The sequence below is a fragment of the Ciconia boyciana genome, chromosome 1 (assembly GCF_034638445.1).
Source record: "Ciconia boyciana chromosome 1, ASM3463844v1, whole genome shotgun sequence".
NCBI classification, from domain to species: Eukaryota; Metazoa; Chordata; class Aves; order Ciconiiformes; family Ciconiidae; genus Ciconia; species Ciconia boyciana.
Window position 1 is genome coordinate 161,224,050 of NC_132934.1, and position 18,505 is coordinate 161,242,554.

The window sequence follows — 18,505 nt, forward strand, 5'->3', positions numbered from 1 at the left end:
CCAGTACATGGTAGAATATTAACCAGCAACAAAAAGAAACTGAATGTGATGCTGAATGGACTTCAGAGGACAGTTTGGCTTAATCTAAAGCTCATGCTTTTTGACACACTTCCAATCAACTCCCTCTCTCCTGTGATTTGTGACATCTTAACCAGAAATATACCTTCCCTACAACCAAGCTGCTTCCTCCATGCACTGCATATTCATTTCACAAGCCTGTAACTCAAGCAAAGACACAGGAGACCCTCTGGACTACTACAGAGGCTGCCCATTAATTACTTGCTCTTAACCTCTTTCCCATGTTAATTAAAAAAGGAGTGTCAGTTTTCACGTCTTTTAACAGGTCTCATGATAAATATGTAGAGTTTTAACTAACTTTATTGCTTCCAGTGCAGTTCTTTTAGTCGAACTGGGCTTTGCCTCCTTCCTCCAAATATCTGTGCTTATCAGTGGTGGCAGTTCTCAAAGCAAAAAGAACAAAATCCTCTAATGGGAAAGGGAGAATGGCGAAGGCGAAAGCACACTGACAGGTCTAAGTTACAGTGAGGACTGTACGCTGCCATTGAACTAGTGCCACAGAAGGATCTGCACACAGTGAAGGAGAGGCAATTTAATGTCGCACGGTACCGAGAGCAGAAGCAGAGTCTGTCAGAAGCTGAGATTCCAAAAACTGTTTGTGAAAAGGTGCGTACTTCTTGAGAGGAGGGATGGAGGTAGAAAAGTCCCCCCTGCGTTTCTTCCAATGCCTCTGAATTGTGTCTTGAGGGGAAAAAGCAGTTCCTGCTAAGTACATTGCAGAAAGGGTGAGGCTGCCTTATTGGTGACAAAGCTGTCTGTGTTGGGGACTGTAAATCAAGATTTCTACATTCGCTTTTTCTGATTTGCTGTATAATCACTTGCATGTCACTTAACCTCTCTTCATCTCTCTCTGTCCTTCTGAAAGATAAGCCTAGTACTAACTAACATCTCAAGAGAGCTCTAAAGATTAAACTGCCCTTTCCTCCAGCCAAGGACTCAAGGCTGCTCCATTTACTAACTGCAGAATGCCGAAGTGGCAATCACCAAGGAAAGATTTATCGGATAGTTTCGAGAGCACTTTGAGATCCACATGCCGAAGGTGCAGTGCCATGTTTTGCCATACGCTGACCTGGATGCATAGCTACATTAATAAGGTGAGCTGTGTGTTATCCGTCCATACCGTAAATGTCCATAGGGTTTTCACAGGCTCCTGTGCCTGCCTTCTATGCTGTTTGTTCAGTAACACAGAGCATCAAAAATACTACTCCGGCCAGACTAAGAACAGATGCAAAGTCTGCTGATCATTACACCTAGATTTATGCTTCATACGTGTATTTTTGCTTTCAGCTTTAAAGGGATCAAAGGCAATTATTCACATTTATTCAAAAACCTTTCATCTAACTTGGCACCATAGTGCACAAATATAAGTTTCCCAAATCAAATCAATATCCAGGTTATGGTCACTACTCCTGCAATATCTTAACACTTATACTTGCATGCACAAGTAGGCACACTCGGCATTTGAACAGTCTCTTCAGCCATACAAATTCTGATGTTTTGCCTTCTTATTTGAAAGAAAAAAGAACTGGAAATGAAATGTTCCTGAACTTTTGTTTTGCTGTTCCTATATTTGGAGAGTGGACTGAGGAAAGGGGCTGGACAATTTAAAATCAGCTTGCAATTCTGAAATCTCAAGGCTCACCAAACACTTGCTACTTCATCAAAGGAAACTTTTATAGCATAAGCCTTGATTACAGTTGGCAAAAACCATCACAAGAGGCAACACCATATGAAAACGAAAAGCAAACTAATGTTAATCCATGTCAAAGCTTAATAGTTATAGGATCATTCCTACCTTCATACTCTGAATATTCTTTAGCATAACATCTCCGATTCTTTGGTAATCTCCTTTAATGTGAGCATTAGAGCGGCCTTCCCTGTCAGCAACAGAAATATCACACACTTCAGTCATCCAATAAAACCGCATAATCACTTATAAGCACAGAAAGGAACTCAATAGCTCATTTTTTTAATATCCTGACGCCCATGCTCCTTCGCTCAGAAGCATGCAAGGACTCTTCCTGATGGACATGTAATTCCCAGGTACAGTACACCTTTCACCCAGCCTGGCTTGCACTCCTACCAACAGAGAGGGCAGGCACTTAACAGAAGGATTAGACTTTTAAAGAAAATTGCTAGCATTTTTAAACACACCAGAGAAGGCTGGAAATGGCTTGAGAAAAAGGAAGACATCAAAATCAAAAGCCCCATGACAATATGTGGGGCTTTTGCTTAAAGCAGAAGGATAATTCTGTTCAGAAACAAGGATTACATCCTGGCACAGGACCTGCAGGTGTTCCTCCTCTGAAAAGCTTTCTGCTTGTGCAAGCGACAGGGGGGGCGGGGGGGAGAAAAAAAAAAAAAATCAGTCCAGCATCTGGGTTTGACTCATAAGTGTTACATACCGGCAGGAATATTCTTTCAGTGTGACACTTTTGGTATTAAAAATGCAAACTGCTCCCTCCCACCCAGCCAGCTGCACTTGGGTGGGTGCTCCATTTGGGAGAAACCCAGCTCCTGATGAAAAAGATATTCCTGCTTCTAAACCCATGTGCGAGACAGGCAGGGATACCACACTCTGACTGAATCCAAACACATCTTTTAGAAAACACAGGAGGAAAAATCAGGAATATAAGAACCTAACTGTTACAGATCTTTTCCAACCAAGTTAGGTTTTCAAAAGAAAATCACTAGGGGGGTGTGGGGAGAAGCACTGTCCCCCTCCCCTTTCCAACTTCTAATACTGCATCCAAGTTTCCTGCAGCATGGCTTTTTACATGCTGTCCTCAATTTTTAAAATTCAGTTCAACTCCCACATTTGAGTATTGGGAGACAGATCCAGTCCTGGTGTGAGCAACTGCAATTCAGCCAAAGAAATGCACTGCCTGCCTTGGAAGAGGACAGAAATATAATCAAGCTCTAAATGAACCCAAGGATAACAGGACCTCTGTTCTGTGTTACTGCTAAACGGATCTATTGTTTTTCACCCACTTGCAGTAGTTCACATGTTTAAGAAAATTCTGTGTGCAGTGAAGGAATAAGAGGACAACCAGGTGGTAAATCTCTCCATTCCTTAGTACCAGCAATTTAGCCAGAGAGGTCCCACACTCACCAGATCATAGAGGATGCAGATGTTGTTAGGCAAGACACATGGTCAGACATGTCTCTCACTGGCAAGACACATAAGGTTTTTTTTTAAAAAAATCCATATTACTACATGAATAGATGCATATTCAGACATATATTTGGTTTTGTGACGTTAAACCTGGTTATGTTCATGCTGGATAATCTCTCTGCATGCTTTTCTAACTGGGAAATGTGGAGGGCACAGCTTATGAATACTACACAGTAACATCTCCTATTTTATCCTTCAACAGACAAAGAGACTCAGCTGATAAACAAGGGATTGCTCCATGTTAATTTGAACAATATCCAGTTTCATAGGCTGTCTTTAATTATTTCCTATTGCATTAATTCTCCCAGGCACTCACATGCCTATTTAAGTGAGAAAAATACAGTTCTCAACAAGATTTATGTTTTTTCTGAATCCAAAGGTGACACTGGGGTAGGAAGTTGGGTTGTGTCAATGATAACTTTAACTAGCATCACCAGTTTTGCAAAAGCACTACATTGTATAAACACTGCCATAGTCAAAACGTGTCCAAGAAATGGTCTATATTGCAAGGAACAGCAGAGGTATGTACGGACGTTACAAGACTACAGTCTCCACATTACCTGAGGATAAAAGCCCAATTTCTCTCACCAGGAAGCCTCTGTCTGTCAAATCATCTCCCTGCTATGCTGTTCCCTGCCTTTCCCTTCCCCCATGTCCTATCCATCCAGCAGCTCTCCCCACTGAGACTTCCTCTGAGAGGTTGTAAATAAAACTTTCCAGCCACTAAAGCTCTGCTCAAAGTGGTCCATATCAAAGTGCCCCCAGCTGAAAACCACAATCATCTGAAGTCCAAGGCAGTAGCACCGCACCGGCAGGAAGCAAGGGAAAGTTGCCCTCCACCCGTGAAGCCAGCATGCAGCATCCCATCCCAAATGGTTCTCACTGCGCCGTTGCACACAATCCCAGAAATGTGAAAGCCAGATGAGTTTGTGCTGCTGCCAGTAAACGACATGGTATTCGGTAATTATCTCTAGAAGAATTCTTGCTTTATGTGTTATTCTCTAACCCTCTGGCATTGCCTGGATCCTTTTTTATGTCTCTACATTTGATTTAATCTAATGGACTTCAGCAGTTTGGTAGCTTTCCGATGTACTGCCAAGATAAATATTAAGTACATCAATACAGATTGGTATTTCTAAATAGAAATTGCTTTTCTGATCTCAAGGCTACAATACAGGTTGTCTGGAATTCTCGTTCCAAATTTCTTCTCTACTAGCCAGCTACTTGAAGGCTGACCCCAAGCCTACTGAAGTCGTAGTGAGTGCTTCCACTGACTTTGTGAACTTCAGCTAATATTTAGCGCAGTTGTTCATCGAACAGTCAGGTCCTTATTTCCTAGAAGTTGACCCCCTGGCCTCTCTTCAGCACTGCCAGCACTGACTTATTGCACAGCATCTCATCGCATCAGTCACACGCAAAGCATCAGGAACATTCCCCTTCATTGGCTTTGGCCACAGACTGGTCCGAGGCTTTTTTTTAAACAGCTTGAGGGCTTTCAAATCTTACTCTGCATCTTGGCAGAGTGACAAAGAGGGAGAGAAGGGGGTTCCCCAAAAGCAACAGCCTCTCTCCAGCTGCTGGCTGAACAATGGAGAGCTGAATCGTACCAGAGCCCTCAGCCCAGGCCAACAGAGATAACCTGTGCTGCAGGCAGATGCGTACTGCTGGAAGAAATAAAACCCTAAGAAATTCCAGAAATGTGATGGCCAGGTTTTCCTCCTTGTTGCAGCCATTCTCCCTGCTTTGGCTCTCTATTTCCATGCAAACGCTGTCTCTCATACAGAGATGATTTTCTCACTGGGGATGGTGCATGTGTGTGTAGACTGTGATGCAGAGCAGAGGGGCAGGGAAAGCTGAAGCCAGGCATAGGGGAACACGACAGCTTCACATCTGCCTCCTGAAACCCATCCTCCACTCCACCCCAGCTCTCTGCCGGGACTCCGCAGTAACCCCTACACCACACTGCCCTCCTCCCCAGCTCCTCAACATGCAAATCCCAAGTAAACAAGAAGAAAAGAAACCCCAAGAAAAGAGCATCCAAATACACAGAATATTAAAATAAAAACCAAACACCTGATCCATCAGATGGTGTCCTACTGCTTCAACAGCCCAAAGCACAGCAGCAGAGAAGAGAGCTCTCCCTGCGGTGTATGTTTTGAGTAACAACACTCAGCTTGCTGGGGGCGGGGAGAAGCTGCTCATTTGTTGTGCATCGATGGTTAAATTGTTCTTCTTACTCCTTGTTTTCACGGGTCACTGTTTGAACATGCTATCTATCCGCAGTGACAAGGGACAGAGCTCAGGGACTAGGTTCTCACAAATTTTCATCAGGAGCTGATTTATGATCCCCAGCTCCATAGAAGATGTAGGAGCTGCTTTCCCTACGCATAATGTGCCATCACTTCACTGACATTGTGTGAGGAGGTCTAAAGCCACTGAAAATCATGCTGAATAGTGGAGATTCTATGATTCTATGAATAGTGGAGGTATTATTCTATAAGAAGCTCACTTCCCATTTTTCTCCAAATAGTCCCTTCCTTTTTATAGTAATGAAAGTGTACAATTGCAAGCAAAGAGGAGAAGACTGACTTTTATATCAGATAAGAAACTCAGACACTACCTTATGTATTACTAAAAATGGCCACCAGCTCAAATTACAGAGACTACACAAGCAGCTATGTTGGATTTTCAAATTACACAAACTTCTCAGTGTACATCATTGAAAAATTAATGAACAAAATCTCACGTCAGCCCATACTATCCTCAGTCATCCAGGAATGGTAGTAGAAGGAACAGAAATTTAATGGGGATGGTGGGAAGGCAAAGAAGGAGAGAAAGATATCTCAACAGAGATTTTTTCCTAGGTCAACATAAAAAACTTCGATTGCAGCCCTTCAATTGCAGCAAATGATATTTACAGTGTGTGACCTCATGTTACATGCTCAGGAACAGCATCTCCCTCCTGGATACTATAGCTTGTCTTTGAGCCCTTAAGACAACTTTGACTTTTTAAGAGTATTATTAACTAAAGTTCTAATATTAAAAAATACCTTAAACATTCCCTATTACAACTGCCTTTTAAATAAGAGGAACATTTTGTAACTGGAAAAGAAGAGTCGATAAAAGCCAAACATCCTCTTCCTTGCTCACACCCTGCTATTACACAGTCCCTCTTATTACCCTGCCCATTGCAGCCAATGCTGCAGCTGTCCTTCCTGGCAGTAAGTGGTGCACGAGACACGGCTCAGAGCGTAAGCAATGTACTGCTGAAGCCACCAGAGCTTTCCAGAGTCCCACCAAGCCTTCAGGGAGCGTGCGCACATTCAAAATCTTTGGGCTGGCTATCCCTGTCGTGGGAGAAACCCAATCCACAGCAAGCACGCATCAGTAATGCTTTTAAACAGTGAGAGATCAGAGCAAGTAACACCATTATGGAAATATACTGAAAACACAACAACATTTCATACCTTGCTGTGGCACCTCCTCAGAGGCGATCCTGGGTGCATCCCGCCTGGGAGAGCTGTAGAGATGAATGTAATGTGGCTCTGGGTGTGACCCATGGATCCTGGACAAGCTATTTCTCTCCCACCATTTCAAATTCATTTGGGTATAGCATGGCTTTAATCCCCGGAAGTACCCAAAAGTGACTTCAGCAACGCAAACTGTCCTCTCAAAAGCGAGTGCAATGCACTGGCACCAAGCCCCTCTTAATGTCTTTGTCTCAGGAATCCACACTGCATGACTCTGAGGTTTATACTACAAATATATACTTCATTTCTGTACACAGGACAAAGACACTTTCGACACTTCATCCTCCTTCACCAGGCACGCAGAATCAGCTGAATAGTCAGCACTCATGCATTTGAGAAGGCAGATAAGGACTGCTATCTTGTTTATATAAACTGTTTATCAGGCTGTTCTTCCTGACTGCAAGTACTACTTCCCAAACAAAAAATGGTTAATAAATCAACATTTAGCTCATCTTCCTACATCTCCCTGAGTGCTTTTTATTACAGGTTTTCAAACTGGCTTCCATGAATCCTGATTGAGCCTTCTCCTTTCATATGCTAAGATCTAAGAGCCTTTTTTCACAAATTACCAGCCGCACATTTTTCAGCCACATCTGGTAGTACTCAGTAGCAGCTTTCCTCAGAAGTGCCTGTGAACTGGGAGTCAAATTACTGCCTTCCCTAGGAGAAGGTACATCTGCCTGCATTTCTGGAAAGTATGTAACTCTTTTTCTTCCTAGCACATGGATAAGGCCCAAAATGCAGATTCTCACTACCTGATAGGGCTTCCTAGGGCAGAAATGGCTATCCTGGCTTGCCCTAGCATTGCTCTCTGCAGTGCTTAGTGGTCGACCAAGGGGGGAAATTTATGGTTCTCCATTTGCCACCTTCCATCAGAATTTACAGAAACATTTGGAAACTTGTAATACAGACATTTAAAGGGGTGTGGGAAGATGAGCTCAATTTTTTTGGCTGGAAAACGGTGCTTGTGGCCCAAATGAACAGCCTATTAAACAGCTTAGATAAATGAAGGAGCAAAACTTAACTGACTTCTCTGATTCAACTGGCCAGATGTTAATGGAGCATGTCATGCTCTGCCTGCACTGCTCATACCTCTTCCTCCTTGCCATAAAATCTCTCAGGCCCTGGGAAATAGGAGCCAGCTTTAAATCACTGAGATATTCCTCCCATATTTCCTCCCAGCAGAAAGGGTTGGGAACTCCTGGCCTCGCACCTAAAGCCTTGCTAAGGAGCAACCTAGATGAGTCCTGGTAGCTAGGATGAGGACCTGGGTGCCCGGGTGCCAGATGCACCTCTCCTGGCCCTTGCTACCAGGACAGCCTGATGCGCACTGTTCCCTCTCCCACCTTGGGCAGCTTCCTCCTCTTTTTCCCTCCTCCTCCCTTGCTGTGTGAGGGGGCAGAGCCCCACACCTGCCTGCATCCACCAAAGGACATCCTTCCTCTCCTCAAACCACAGGACCTCTAGTGGGGTATTTTCACTTGGGCCCAGGAACATGGTCAGTCTTGTGAACAGAGGGCTCAGCACAGTTGGGGCAACTGATGGGATTCATGGGCTGCTTCACTGACCCAGCACCAGCACAGGCAGGGCAGAAACATCGACCAGAGTATGGTATGACTGATCTTAGGATGCTGTGCAATAGAAACACCAGGAATCTGCTCAGTTTCATGGCCAGAAAGAAACTCTGGCTGTGAAAAATGCAGCAACTTCCTATATTCTGCAGTTAGCTATTGGTGTCAGCATCAGTTCACGTCTTGTTAAAAACTTTCTCACCATGCATTACACACTGAGATCTGCTGCTCTTAGGAAATGCAGTACTAAAGAGGAAAATGGTGAATTGTGTAAAGAAACAAATCAGACCTGCCAGAATCTATAACTGCGTCAAAAGGATACCAGCCCTTAAGATATTCAGTAGCAAACAGCCTGCCTCGGATAGCAGATTCAGACAGTTCAGAAGCCTTCGGAGCAAGCCAGAAATGCTTTCAATAATGTGCACAACCTGAACTACTTTGAGCTAAGTACTAAAAGTCTACAGATGTTTTAACAAATTAAAAGCACAGAGCCATCTAACAATTTTTACACATGATCCTCCCCTGGCCTTGCTCTCCTCACAGCTCTTTTGCAGAGCATCAGCTTCAATGTGATCCAAGTCCTAAGAGACCAGGGAACGGCCTCCCGTAAGAGCTTCCAACACGCAGCACGAAGGTTTGAAACAAACCTTAGACAAACACACTGATGTCTAGGCAGAGCGAGCAGGCTGAACTGCACTTTAAGTTGATAAAACCCAGCATCCTACTCACTAGGGGAACACAGATGACTGGTTGTGGGAGGCTCTTCCTCTCAGACAAGCTCCCACAACACACCTAGGTAGCTAGGGGCTTCCAGTAGCTTGATGAAGTCCACAACCCTTTCATTCAAAGGCTCTTTTTTCATAGGACACACCACCCCCGATGAATGCAGAGCACGCTCATGTCGCAGGACATGCGTCCCACCTTCCCCCTCCTCTCCACCTGCCTGGAAATTTAAGAGAGCTGACATAGAAGAGGCAGATTTAAATGAGTTGGCTTGAATCCTGCCCGCAGCAGTGCCACCGGCGCAGCGGGCCCGCGAGGAGCTACGCAGCTGATGTAGAGGCTGGGCAGCGCTCTGCTCTGCGGCACTGAACGCAGCCAAAGCCCACTGGCTTAAAACCACCCGGGGCCAAAGACATGGGTACAATCATGGCAGTATGGACATTGAGCTAAGTGACCTTGACCACGCTGCTGAAGAAATTCCCTACCACATTGCCACCAGCTGCTTCTTCTACATGCTGAGGGGATGTTCGTTTTTGTCACTCACCGTTTAATTAAACAGTAATCTCTATAGGGTAGAGTTTATTGCTTGCAGCTTATCTTGGCATCTGTGGCATTATATAAAAACACCAACACTTCCAAAATAACACCTGCCAGCAAACCTGCCTCCCTTCCTAAGGTACGTATTCAAATCTTCCAGAACCTGAAAAAAAACACCGTCTACAACAGCGGTATTATGTTAGGTAAACCCATGCTATTGGTTGCAAACTGGATGCAGACCAGGGGCAGGAATGTGACTGCATTTCTGTCAAATGAATCAGAGCAGCCGACAGAGAATTCCCAGTGGCTTTACGCTAACTGGAAAGACATGCAATAGCTGAGCTGACAAAGTCAGAACGAGGTGCCCAGCTGGGACACAGTTACCTCAGCAGAATATTTTTGAACAAATTTGGATTGCAAAGTAACTTCGTAGCAGATCAGCACTTTATATCATAGATCAGCTGCAATTTAAATACAATATTAGGAGCCTTAAACTGAGGTTTACCGCTCTGTGAAACCATAGCCTTGGGACACAAGGAAAAGCTGGAAAACAAAAGGCTTACTCAGCTCTAAAAAAAGCTAACTTGGAGAAGCAAAATAAAATCTTGGAAAGTCTAAAAGCCTAAACATTCCTTTTTTCTTTTAACATACCTCCCCCCACTTACTACAATGTCCCCTTTCCACAGCAGGCTGTTATTGCAGCATCATCCAAGTTTTGGAAAACATCACACCTGAACAGGAGGTTGGCATCCACCTGTAATGCCACCAGCAACCAGAAGGATATAGGGGGGAATCTCTGTTTCAACATGCGCCCCAGGAATCAGCACCCAGCAAGCTCACTAGATTAGACTGGTCTGATAGAGAGCAGAACTTGGCCCTTTAATAACTGTATAAATTTTCCTTTTCCCACCATTCACCCTTAACCCCAGCTACTGTTAATCCTACACCATGGTTGGAGAAACAATCGCTATTTTATAACATTTGAAAGAGCCTTCTTGGAGTACCTGCAATAAATGTTCCTTACTGGAAAGCAATTAACACCAGTAAGAATTCCAACTGGATTAAAACAGTAACAGCCCAGTGAAAAAAGGGAGACACAGGCAGAGTTGCTGTGCAGCACATTGCCTTAGGAGTAACCTTATGTTAACCATCAGCCACAGAGTCCTGGGTGAGGGTGTCAGCTCTAAGAGGCAGTATCACATTCCCCTCTCCCCAGAAAATACCTGCTAATTCTGGAACTGCGAGGGGTGGGTTTGGATAGCACTAGTCTGCAATGTGTTGCGCTCTCATTCAATGACCTCGCTCATCACATCACAAGAGCTAAACTCACACACTCTAAGACTGTGTTTTGCTTTTGTTTTGATTAATTAGTTAAAGAGGCATTAAACTGATTAGCACTCATCAGGTCTGCTTGCTCTGCTTTCACGTGATTTTCCATTGTCACTTTTCTAACCGAGAAGGAAAAGCTGGGCTCCCAGCACTAAAGATAAACTACCAAAAAAGGCCTACACAGAGCAAGACAATCTAGTCCAGACAGGTCTAATCAGAGCAAGGAGAGGGCTTCTGTGTGCTGCCTCTGCTCAGATATTAGTGGTCAAATGAACTGAGTTAAGAGTCCTGATAGGGAAGAATTACTCATTTCATAGCTATTTCACAAAAATGTCATGTTTTACTGTCACTATTATGCTAAGGATAGTTAATTTTTAAGCCCAGTCCTCTTCCAACACCTTGTCAATTTGTAAAGTGCACTGTAGACCCTGAGAGTGTCAAAGCTGCGGTGCTGCAGAATGGGAAGCTGGTCTCTGAAATCCCCCCCAGCCTACACCTATTTGACAGAAACAGGACCTGGTCCTTCGCTGCTCCCTCTTTATTACTGATAAGCCTTGCTTGCAACATATTTTTCAGAAGAACTGCTATACAGAAACACTGACATTTGGCAAGAGAAAGCTTCATCCAGAATTATGATCTCATTTGCATATGCCTGTACCTGACTGAGATATCCAAACAACAGAGTTTGTCGAGTAAACATGAACAAAGCATGATTCAATATACCCAGTCTGTTAAGAACCAACATCTGTGACTTTCACAAATTAATCACTATAGTAGATCACAAAGAGTTAGCAAAAAGGGAATGCAAAAAAGCTAAACTGCATAAAATAACACAGCTAAATAACAAACAACAATCTTACCACAGAGCAAGTCTCTGCTCAATTTCCTTGAGAAAACCAGTGTGAAATTTGTGCAAAGGTTCGAAGTTGGAGAAAATGAGATTTTTCAGTGTTTCAGGCATGCAATCCTCTTTACTCACTGCACTCTGAAACCACTATAAAGGAAAAAGAAGCAAAATTATCGGGGGGTGGAATGCAGCAGGCATGATCATTTGCTGTCTTTATACACCTAACCCAAATACACCTAACCCAGTAAGGACCTTATTTAGCTGGCACTAGGAATACAACCCAGGCTACCTCTGACACTCCTACATGCTGAACTGGTGCTCTTATCAGCGGTCAGGCCCTGCATAGTTAAAAAAGAAACTCCCTTCCCCTTTGCCATCACTGATCAAATCTTGAAAATTCTGTTCAAGCCCAAAATGGTTGGTCAATACAAACTGAATTTGCAAATGCTGTAGGTACAAGAGAAAGAGTATTGCAATACTTGCAATGCTTGCAAATGTTCCAGTAAAAACAAAAAATATGCTCTGCATTTTCTTTTGCTGAGCTCTATCTGAAATCCCTTTGACAGGAGTTGGTACAGTAAGCACTCAAGCCCATGTTGCTGTGTGCAGACAGAGAACATCATGCACTTTGCAACGTGAACAAGTAGAAGGACAGTACTTTGCACTTCCAAGACAAGACGCTAGTAGCAGAAAATAGGAGGGTCAGTGCCAAACACTGTTAAGACTGCAACAGGTTCCTGCTCAGTTTTGCTCTATATTCTCTTTATTTACCCTAATAGACCTTTGGGTGACGTAAAGATATAGGACTAGGGGGCTTGCCAAGGTAGTACAGACTATTATCTTCAACATGGTAACACTACTCCCTCCTCACTGCCCTGAGGTGTTCCAGCTATCTATGGTTGACTTCCAGCAGTGCCTAGAAGGCTGTTGGGACCATAGTCTTGGTTGACTCTGCATCAGCTGGAGCTGACCCAGACCTGGGATAAAAAGAGACCCCTCCCAAACCTCCCTCTCCCTCACTTTGTCTCTGCATTGCGCAGAGCTAAGTTTGAAGAACTGCACACCTACCAAGTCTCAAAATTCATGCATGACACTTGTTCTTTCTACCATTTCCAATTATGCTGGCTACTCATTCACTGTCAGTGGCCTCCTGGGCCAGACATCTGTGAGGCACAGCTGATGAGCCTGATGATTAGCTTAGAGCCAGTTGTATGCCTCTTGGTGACACAGCAAATTCAAATTTGCTTACCACACGAATAAAGGCCAGGGTGGGAAACAGGGTTTAGCTCTGAAGAGCTAAAACTTTCTGTTTCTGCAGCCACTGGGTGAAACAGAAGATGAAAACAGCATATCTGCTGCTGAAACTGCAGTAAAGACCACCATTCCACAGAACCTGGCTTCTTCCCTCGTTGGCCTGGCTTCCCGGAAAGCCAGGGTAAGTAGGCAGTGGTGCCACAGCTATCTTGCTGCCTGTAACAACCATGCTGCTTCAGCCTACATTGGCTATGTCTAAGCTGGTGTCGGAGCAACTGCATCTGCCATGTGGGCTCCTGGAACAGACGAGAAGCTGGGGAGAAGGTGTCTCTCCCTGGTTCCCAGCTGGTACCAGGAGACTCTTCCCTGCAGTGTGTCCTTACCACAACACTTAACGCAGGAGGCGGCAACGCACCTCACAGGGTTTCACACACTGGACGGTTAAAGAGCTGGGAAGCCTGGAGCTGGCAGCCCTGCTGAAATACCATGAGAGGTTTTGGATCCAGTGTGCTTTTACAGACAATTGTTATTTAAGGCCAAATCTTGCACACATTACTCTTGGAAGTTAAACAAGACTGTTGGTGTGTCTGCAAAGAAGGCACGTATTTGCCTTGGTGATTTTAACAATCACACTCTGATCAGATGCTACAGATTAATGACTCGTTTAGCAGACAGTTTCACTTACTGAAATATCAGAATCATTCAAATAGGTACTCCACAATATTTCATGTTAAATGGAGGGCATTTAATCCAGAAGAAAACATTTATATGTCCCCCTAGGGAGGTACTTCAGTTCTAAGAGAAGTCATAGAAAACCCACAGGCATTTTTAGTAATTACAATCACAAAGTATGAGAGCAAGAAAAAAAACAACTGAACTGTGTCCCAGGTTCCTCAACCTGATATAGTTTCGTAGTGCACGTTACTAACCACAGTGCAAATCTCTACTTTCTGCTTTTTGTGTTATTTACTCCCTAGAGCTGTACTCCCGTGCACTGCAGAGAATACCTATAGTGCAGAATATAAAAGTAGCATGGAACAGCTAAGATGTTAAATGAAGCAGATGAAATACTACTGCTGACTAGAGCTTCACACATATCATGAGTAATGCTCAAGTAAACATACCGATGTGATGACTTCAAGATCCTTCAGGTATGTTCGTTCTGTGGTTGCTACTTCTTTAGCAATGAAGTAAGCTTTCTCAGTTGGGAATCTCTGCAAATTGCAAACACATTAGGTTTTCATCTGCTTTTATGGAGCTGCTTTCTGTAGCAAAAAACTGCAGACAACAATCACTAAGAGAATTACGAACTAGTGACCCTTGCTTGTGGTTACTGTGACTCATGCCTGAATATTCCTAAGCCCTGAAGCCCTGAAAACAATCCTTCCTTGCAAACACAAGAGAACAAGCACTTTCTATGGGTTCTTGAGAGACTTTTTCTGCCAAGGTGATTTCTACAGCTTTGGGGTGCTGATGTTCCTTTCAGCTTATTCCACACATCTGGAGCAGGATATATTCTGAAGTTCACAAAGAAATCCTTTGCAGGCTAGATAACCATTTGAATCAAATTTCACAAATGTCAAATTTGACAAAACGACAAAAATTGGTGTCTGATTATTATAAGTTTCATTGTCAGGGTAAGAATCCACAGTAAAAATACTCTCAAAAAAAATCAAATCCGTAAGATTTTTCCCAGTGCAGCTGGACAACCTAACAGTGGGAGAGGGGAAGAATTTTAGGGTAAGCTACAGATTTCAAATTTCTGGAAAAAAACTCCAAATTCTCCTGTGTTATCCAAGAGACAAAAGTGGTTTTGACCTCTTAATTCTGAAGAGCCAAAGGATCCCAGTTGATCTTGCTCTGTGCTGCTCAGGAAGCAAAAAGGAAGAGCAAAACATCCATAAATCTTTTGCTTCTACATTTCCTCCCTGAAGATCAGCGATGCAGAGGATGCACTAGAAAGGGATGTGAGGGGAGACTGCGTGGGCATTTCATAGTCAGTATACAACCCCATAGGAACCATCATCAGCTCGTATAAGCTACAGCAGTCACTGGCTGCTGTAACTTGGACTGGCACAGAGAATCATCAGTCTATTAACTGAGTCTTGGCTTTTCTCCTTCTCAAATTTCTCTCACATATCTTGCTAACTATGCACAGTGGGAAAAGAGATCTTCCTTACACATGCTCCCACTTTCCAGCAAAGCCATCTGAGTTCCAACCTTCTTCCTCCTCAGATGCTCCCAGCTCAGGAGAAAAAGCAGGCGACAGAAGGACAAAAGAGCAACCCCCTCTCACTGTGCAGTACAGGAGGGATGAGCCAGCAGACACCCAGAACATCCTGCCTCAGACAGAATCACTTCTGTCTTTGAAAAGCAGTTTTGGATGCGATGCTCCCTTATGGCTTTGCTGCAATGATGGGGCTGAGCCAAACACTCCCAGCTGAACGCTGCAGGCTGTGGCTCAAAGAGACTATTTCTACTCCCACAACCAAATTCTCCCAGTGGTGCCCCCAGCAGAGACAGACTGGAGAACCTGGGTTGGACACTTCTGGACAGGCTCAACGCTGTTCCTTTTCCTTCTGTGACCTGGAAATTATCCCTCCAATAATACGTTGGAGTTGAGTGCTTTGTTACAACAAACTACCAAACTCCACTCCAAAACAAGCTAGAATCACAGAATCTTATAGGTTGGAGAAGACCTTTAAGATCATCGAGTCCAACCGTAAACCTAACACTACCAAGACCACCACTATACCATGTCCCTAAGCACCTCATCCAAACGTCTTTTAAATACCTCCAGGGATGATTTACAGGAGACCCTGACAAAACAAGCTCAGATTTACAGGAGACCCTGTCAAAACAAGCTCTTACAGTTGCAACCAACAGGACTGGCCCAGATTTATCCCACATTAACCTTAGGGGAACAGAGCTACCTATCTTCTCTCTGCTGCTTAAAGAGGAGCTGGGGGCCCTAGCTCCTGCACCTCTGTTCAGGAGGATGAATCCAGGGCACTGAGGCCTCAGCTACAGCAGTTCTGGTTCTGGCCTGACCCACTCCAAACTGTGAGTTTGGCCTCAGGAGCACAGGGATGCTCTTGGACACACCGTGACTGAGGACAACAGATACCAGGTGACCCAACTCAAGTTATCTGCGTGGATCTATGATGAGGAAGCTGCAGGGGCTCTAGGTATTAGTCACTTTGACAAAGAGCAGTAGTCGCAACACAACACGGAGAAGAGAGCCAAGGCCAACTGCCTCTGCCTTACCTTTCTTTTGACCTCTTCCTCATCGTCAGTCCTGATGCATGATGGGTCATTCAGCAAAGGGCTGATCAAGGGAGATGACTGCTTGGCATCAGGGCTCAAGTTTGGAGATAAAGACATATTTGCCACCGATGGTCCCCCTTGGGAATTGATGGAAAGCTCTGAAAGGTGAGGGCTGCCAGTCAGAGAACCTGCTAAAAAAATGGTAAAAGAGAAATCAGTTAGGACAGGCTCTCTCTAGAAAGTACCAAAAAGAGTTACAACCTCAAGTTGTAGCATGTGAAATTACACTGCAAGACACAGCCACCATGGTCCTCAAACTAGTCCAAATGGACTTAAAGCCAGAGGAACTGCATCCACTTGCATTAACCAAGGGACTGGAGCGTTCTTTTGGCTGATGAAACTGGCTGAAATTAGTGTCACTGTAGGGAAGGGATCAAGGCATATGTGACTGACCTGCAATATTTACTGCTAAACATCATATTAATACCAAATTTTTCACCATTATAATCCACTCTATGAAAGAGAATAAACAGAACAATAATGGAGTCACCCTAGGAGTGCCATTCTTTCTAGCAAAGTAGAACTTCAAAGACTCAAATCAGTACTTCCTAGGGGAGCTACAGGACACAAGTTAGAACAAATTTATCTAGTGGAAGTCTAGAGAAAAAGAAACGATGACTTTCTGCGGCAGTGTTGCTGGTAAAACCAGTCAGATCTAACATGAAGGGAGAAAACTACTAGTTCCCCAATTTCTACACACAACACAAGTATGTATATTATACCTTGTAGGTCTTTCCATGCTCCTCTGATTGTTTGGGATGGAAATGCTAGCATTACATTTACATAAGAAAAGCAATACTTTTAATGCACAAAGCATGACAACTTTAGATTATCACAGATATAAAGTCCCATTTAATTTTGGATTAAAAATATTAAAGAATTAGACAATTAATTACACTTCCATGGATTCATATACACTACATTAAATATTACTGAAATTAGCATTTGTCTTCTGGGAGGCAGCCAAACTACTGACTGTACAAAGGAAAGAGTTTGCCAAAAATGCCCAGTGTTCGCCCAGTTATCCCCTCCTCCAAACCTCTGAAAATCTAAACCTGTTTTAGAAGATGAATCTGTCATGTGGAAGAACATTTAGTCTGTACCATTTTGGCATCATACATTAAAATCCAACCAAAAAAATATGACAAGCTCTTGATTACCACAGCTAATAGGCTGTCTAGGGTTAAATGTAAAACACATACATCGCCATATATAATTAAGGTCAAATACATTTTACTATCATGTGTTTATGTCCTCCCTAGATTACGATAGGTAAATGTTCCTGTTGCTACACGACTGGAGATACTCCAGTAAACAGGCACCAATAAATATAATTAGGCCAGTAGTAAAACCTATTTATTTTCTGGAAGAACTCAAGATTTATTGCTAGAACATGAATGTTTTCCAATTCCAAACCAGTTCATGTTTCTATGTCATTCCTTTGAAAAGAGAAGAAAAAAAAACAATACAGTTATCAGTTTATGTAATCATGACAGTTATGTAGCCTATTATAAATCAAAGTCAAAGCAGTATTTGTCTGAAATAAAGGTCTGTATTATTACAGCTAGCAAGAAAGGATTTACCAACAGTTTCACACTAAATCAATGTTCAGTGAAATTTGAGAAAATGCCACAGCTTGTTACACAAATGTCAATTTTATTGACACTAGCACACAACTGTATACAGTGTTTTCAAAAGAAATGGAATTCATCATTGAGAAATAGTGAAACAGATTAATAGCAAGGTTGTAAGGTTAAAAGTACTTAACTCTACATTACAAAAGACATAAGAAAAGTGGTATCACCTCAAATGTGGAAATAAAGAAATTCTGGCACTATGCCTGTCATATGACAGCGAATAAATGATTTGCACCTCTGTGAGAAGTTCACAGGCATTATAGTCTAGAAGTTAAATAGCACCTATCTGTGATAGATAGATATATTGACATATCTACCTACCTATTTATAATCCTAGATCTAACTTCTGGTGTACTGGAATTTTTGTCAGTACAACTCAAGTATTTCAAACTATAAAATATCAAATGGACAATGACTTAAAAAGACTTCCTAACCTACAGTTGGAAGACACGACTTGGGAAAAGTATTATGGAACGTATCACAAAAAAACGTGCCTG

General features: G+C 43.2%; 1 protein-coding gene across 5 annotated transcripts in view; it reads right to left on the reverse strand.

Moving 5' to 3' along the window:
* FARP1 (FERM, ARH/RhoGEF and pleckstrin domain protein 1) overlaps positions 1-18,505 on the reverse strand; it is a 216,934-nt gene that overhangs the window by 16,789 nt on the left and 181,640 nt on the right. For 3 of the 5 annotated variants that reach the window (XM_072849955.1, XM_072849953.1, XM_072849957.1), the window contains exons 14-17: positions 16,312-16,502; positions 14,169-14,258; positions 11,804-11,937; positions 1,874-1,955 (exon numbers count right to left, since the gene is read on the reverse strand). In XM_072849955.1, coding sequence (XP_072706056.1) covers positions 1,874-1,955; positions 11,804-11,937; positions 14,169-14,258; positions 16,312-16,502 — 497 coding nt within the window. The remainder of the gene's footprint in view (positions 1-1,873; positions 1,956-11,803; positions 11,938-14,168; positions 14,259-16,311; positions 16,503-18,505) is intronic. The other 2 variants (XM_072849956.1, XM_072849954.1) reach the window with 1 other exon arrangement.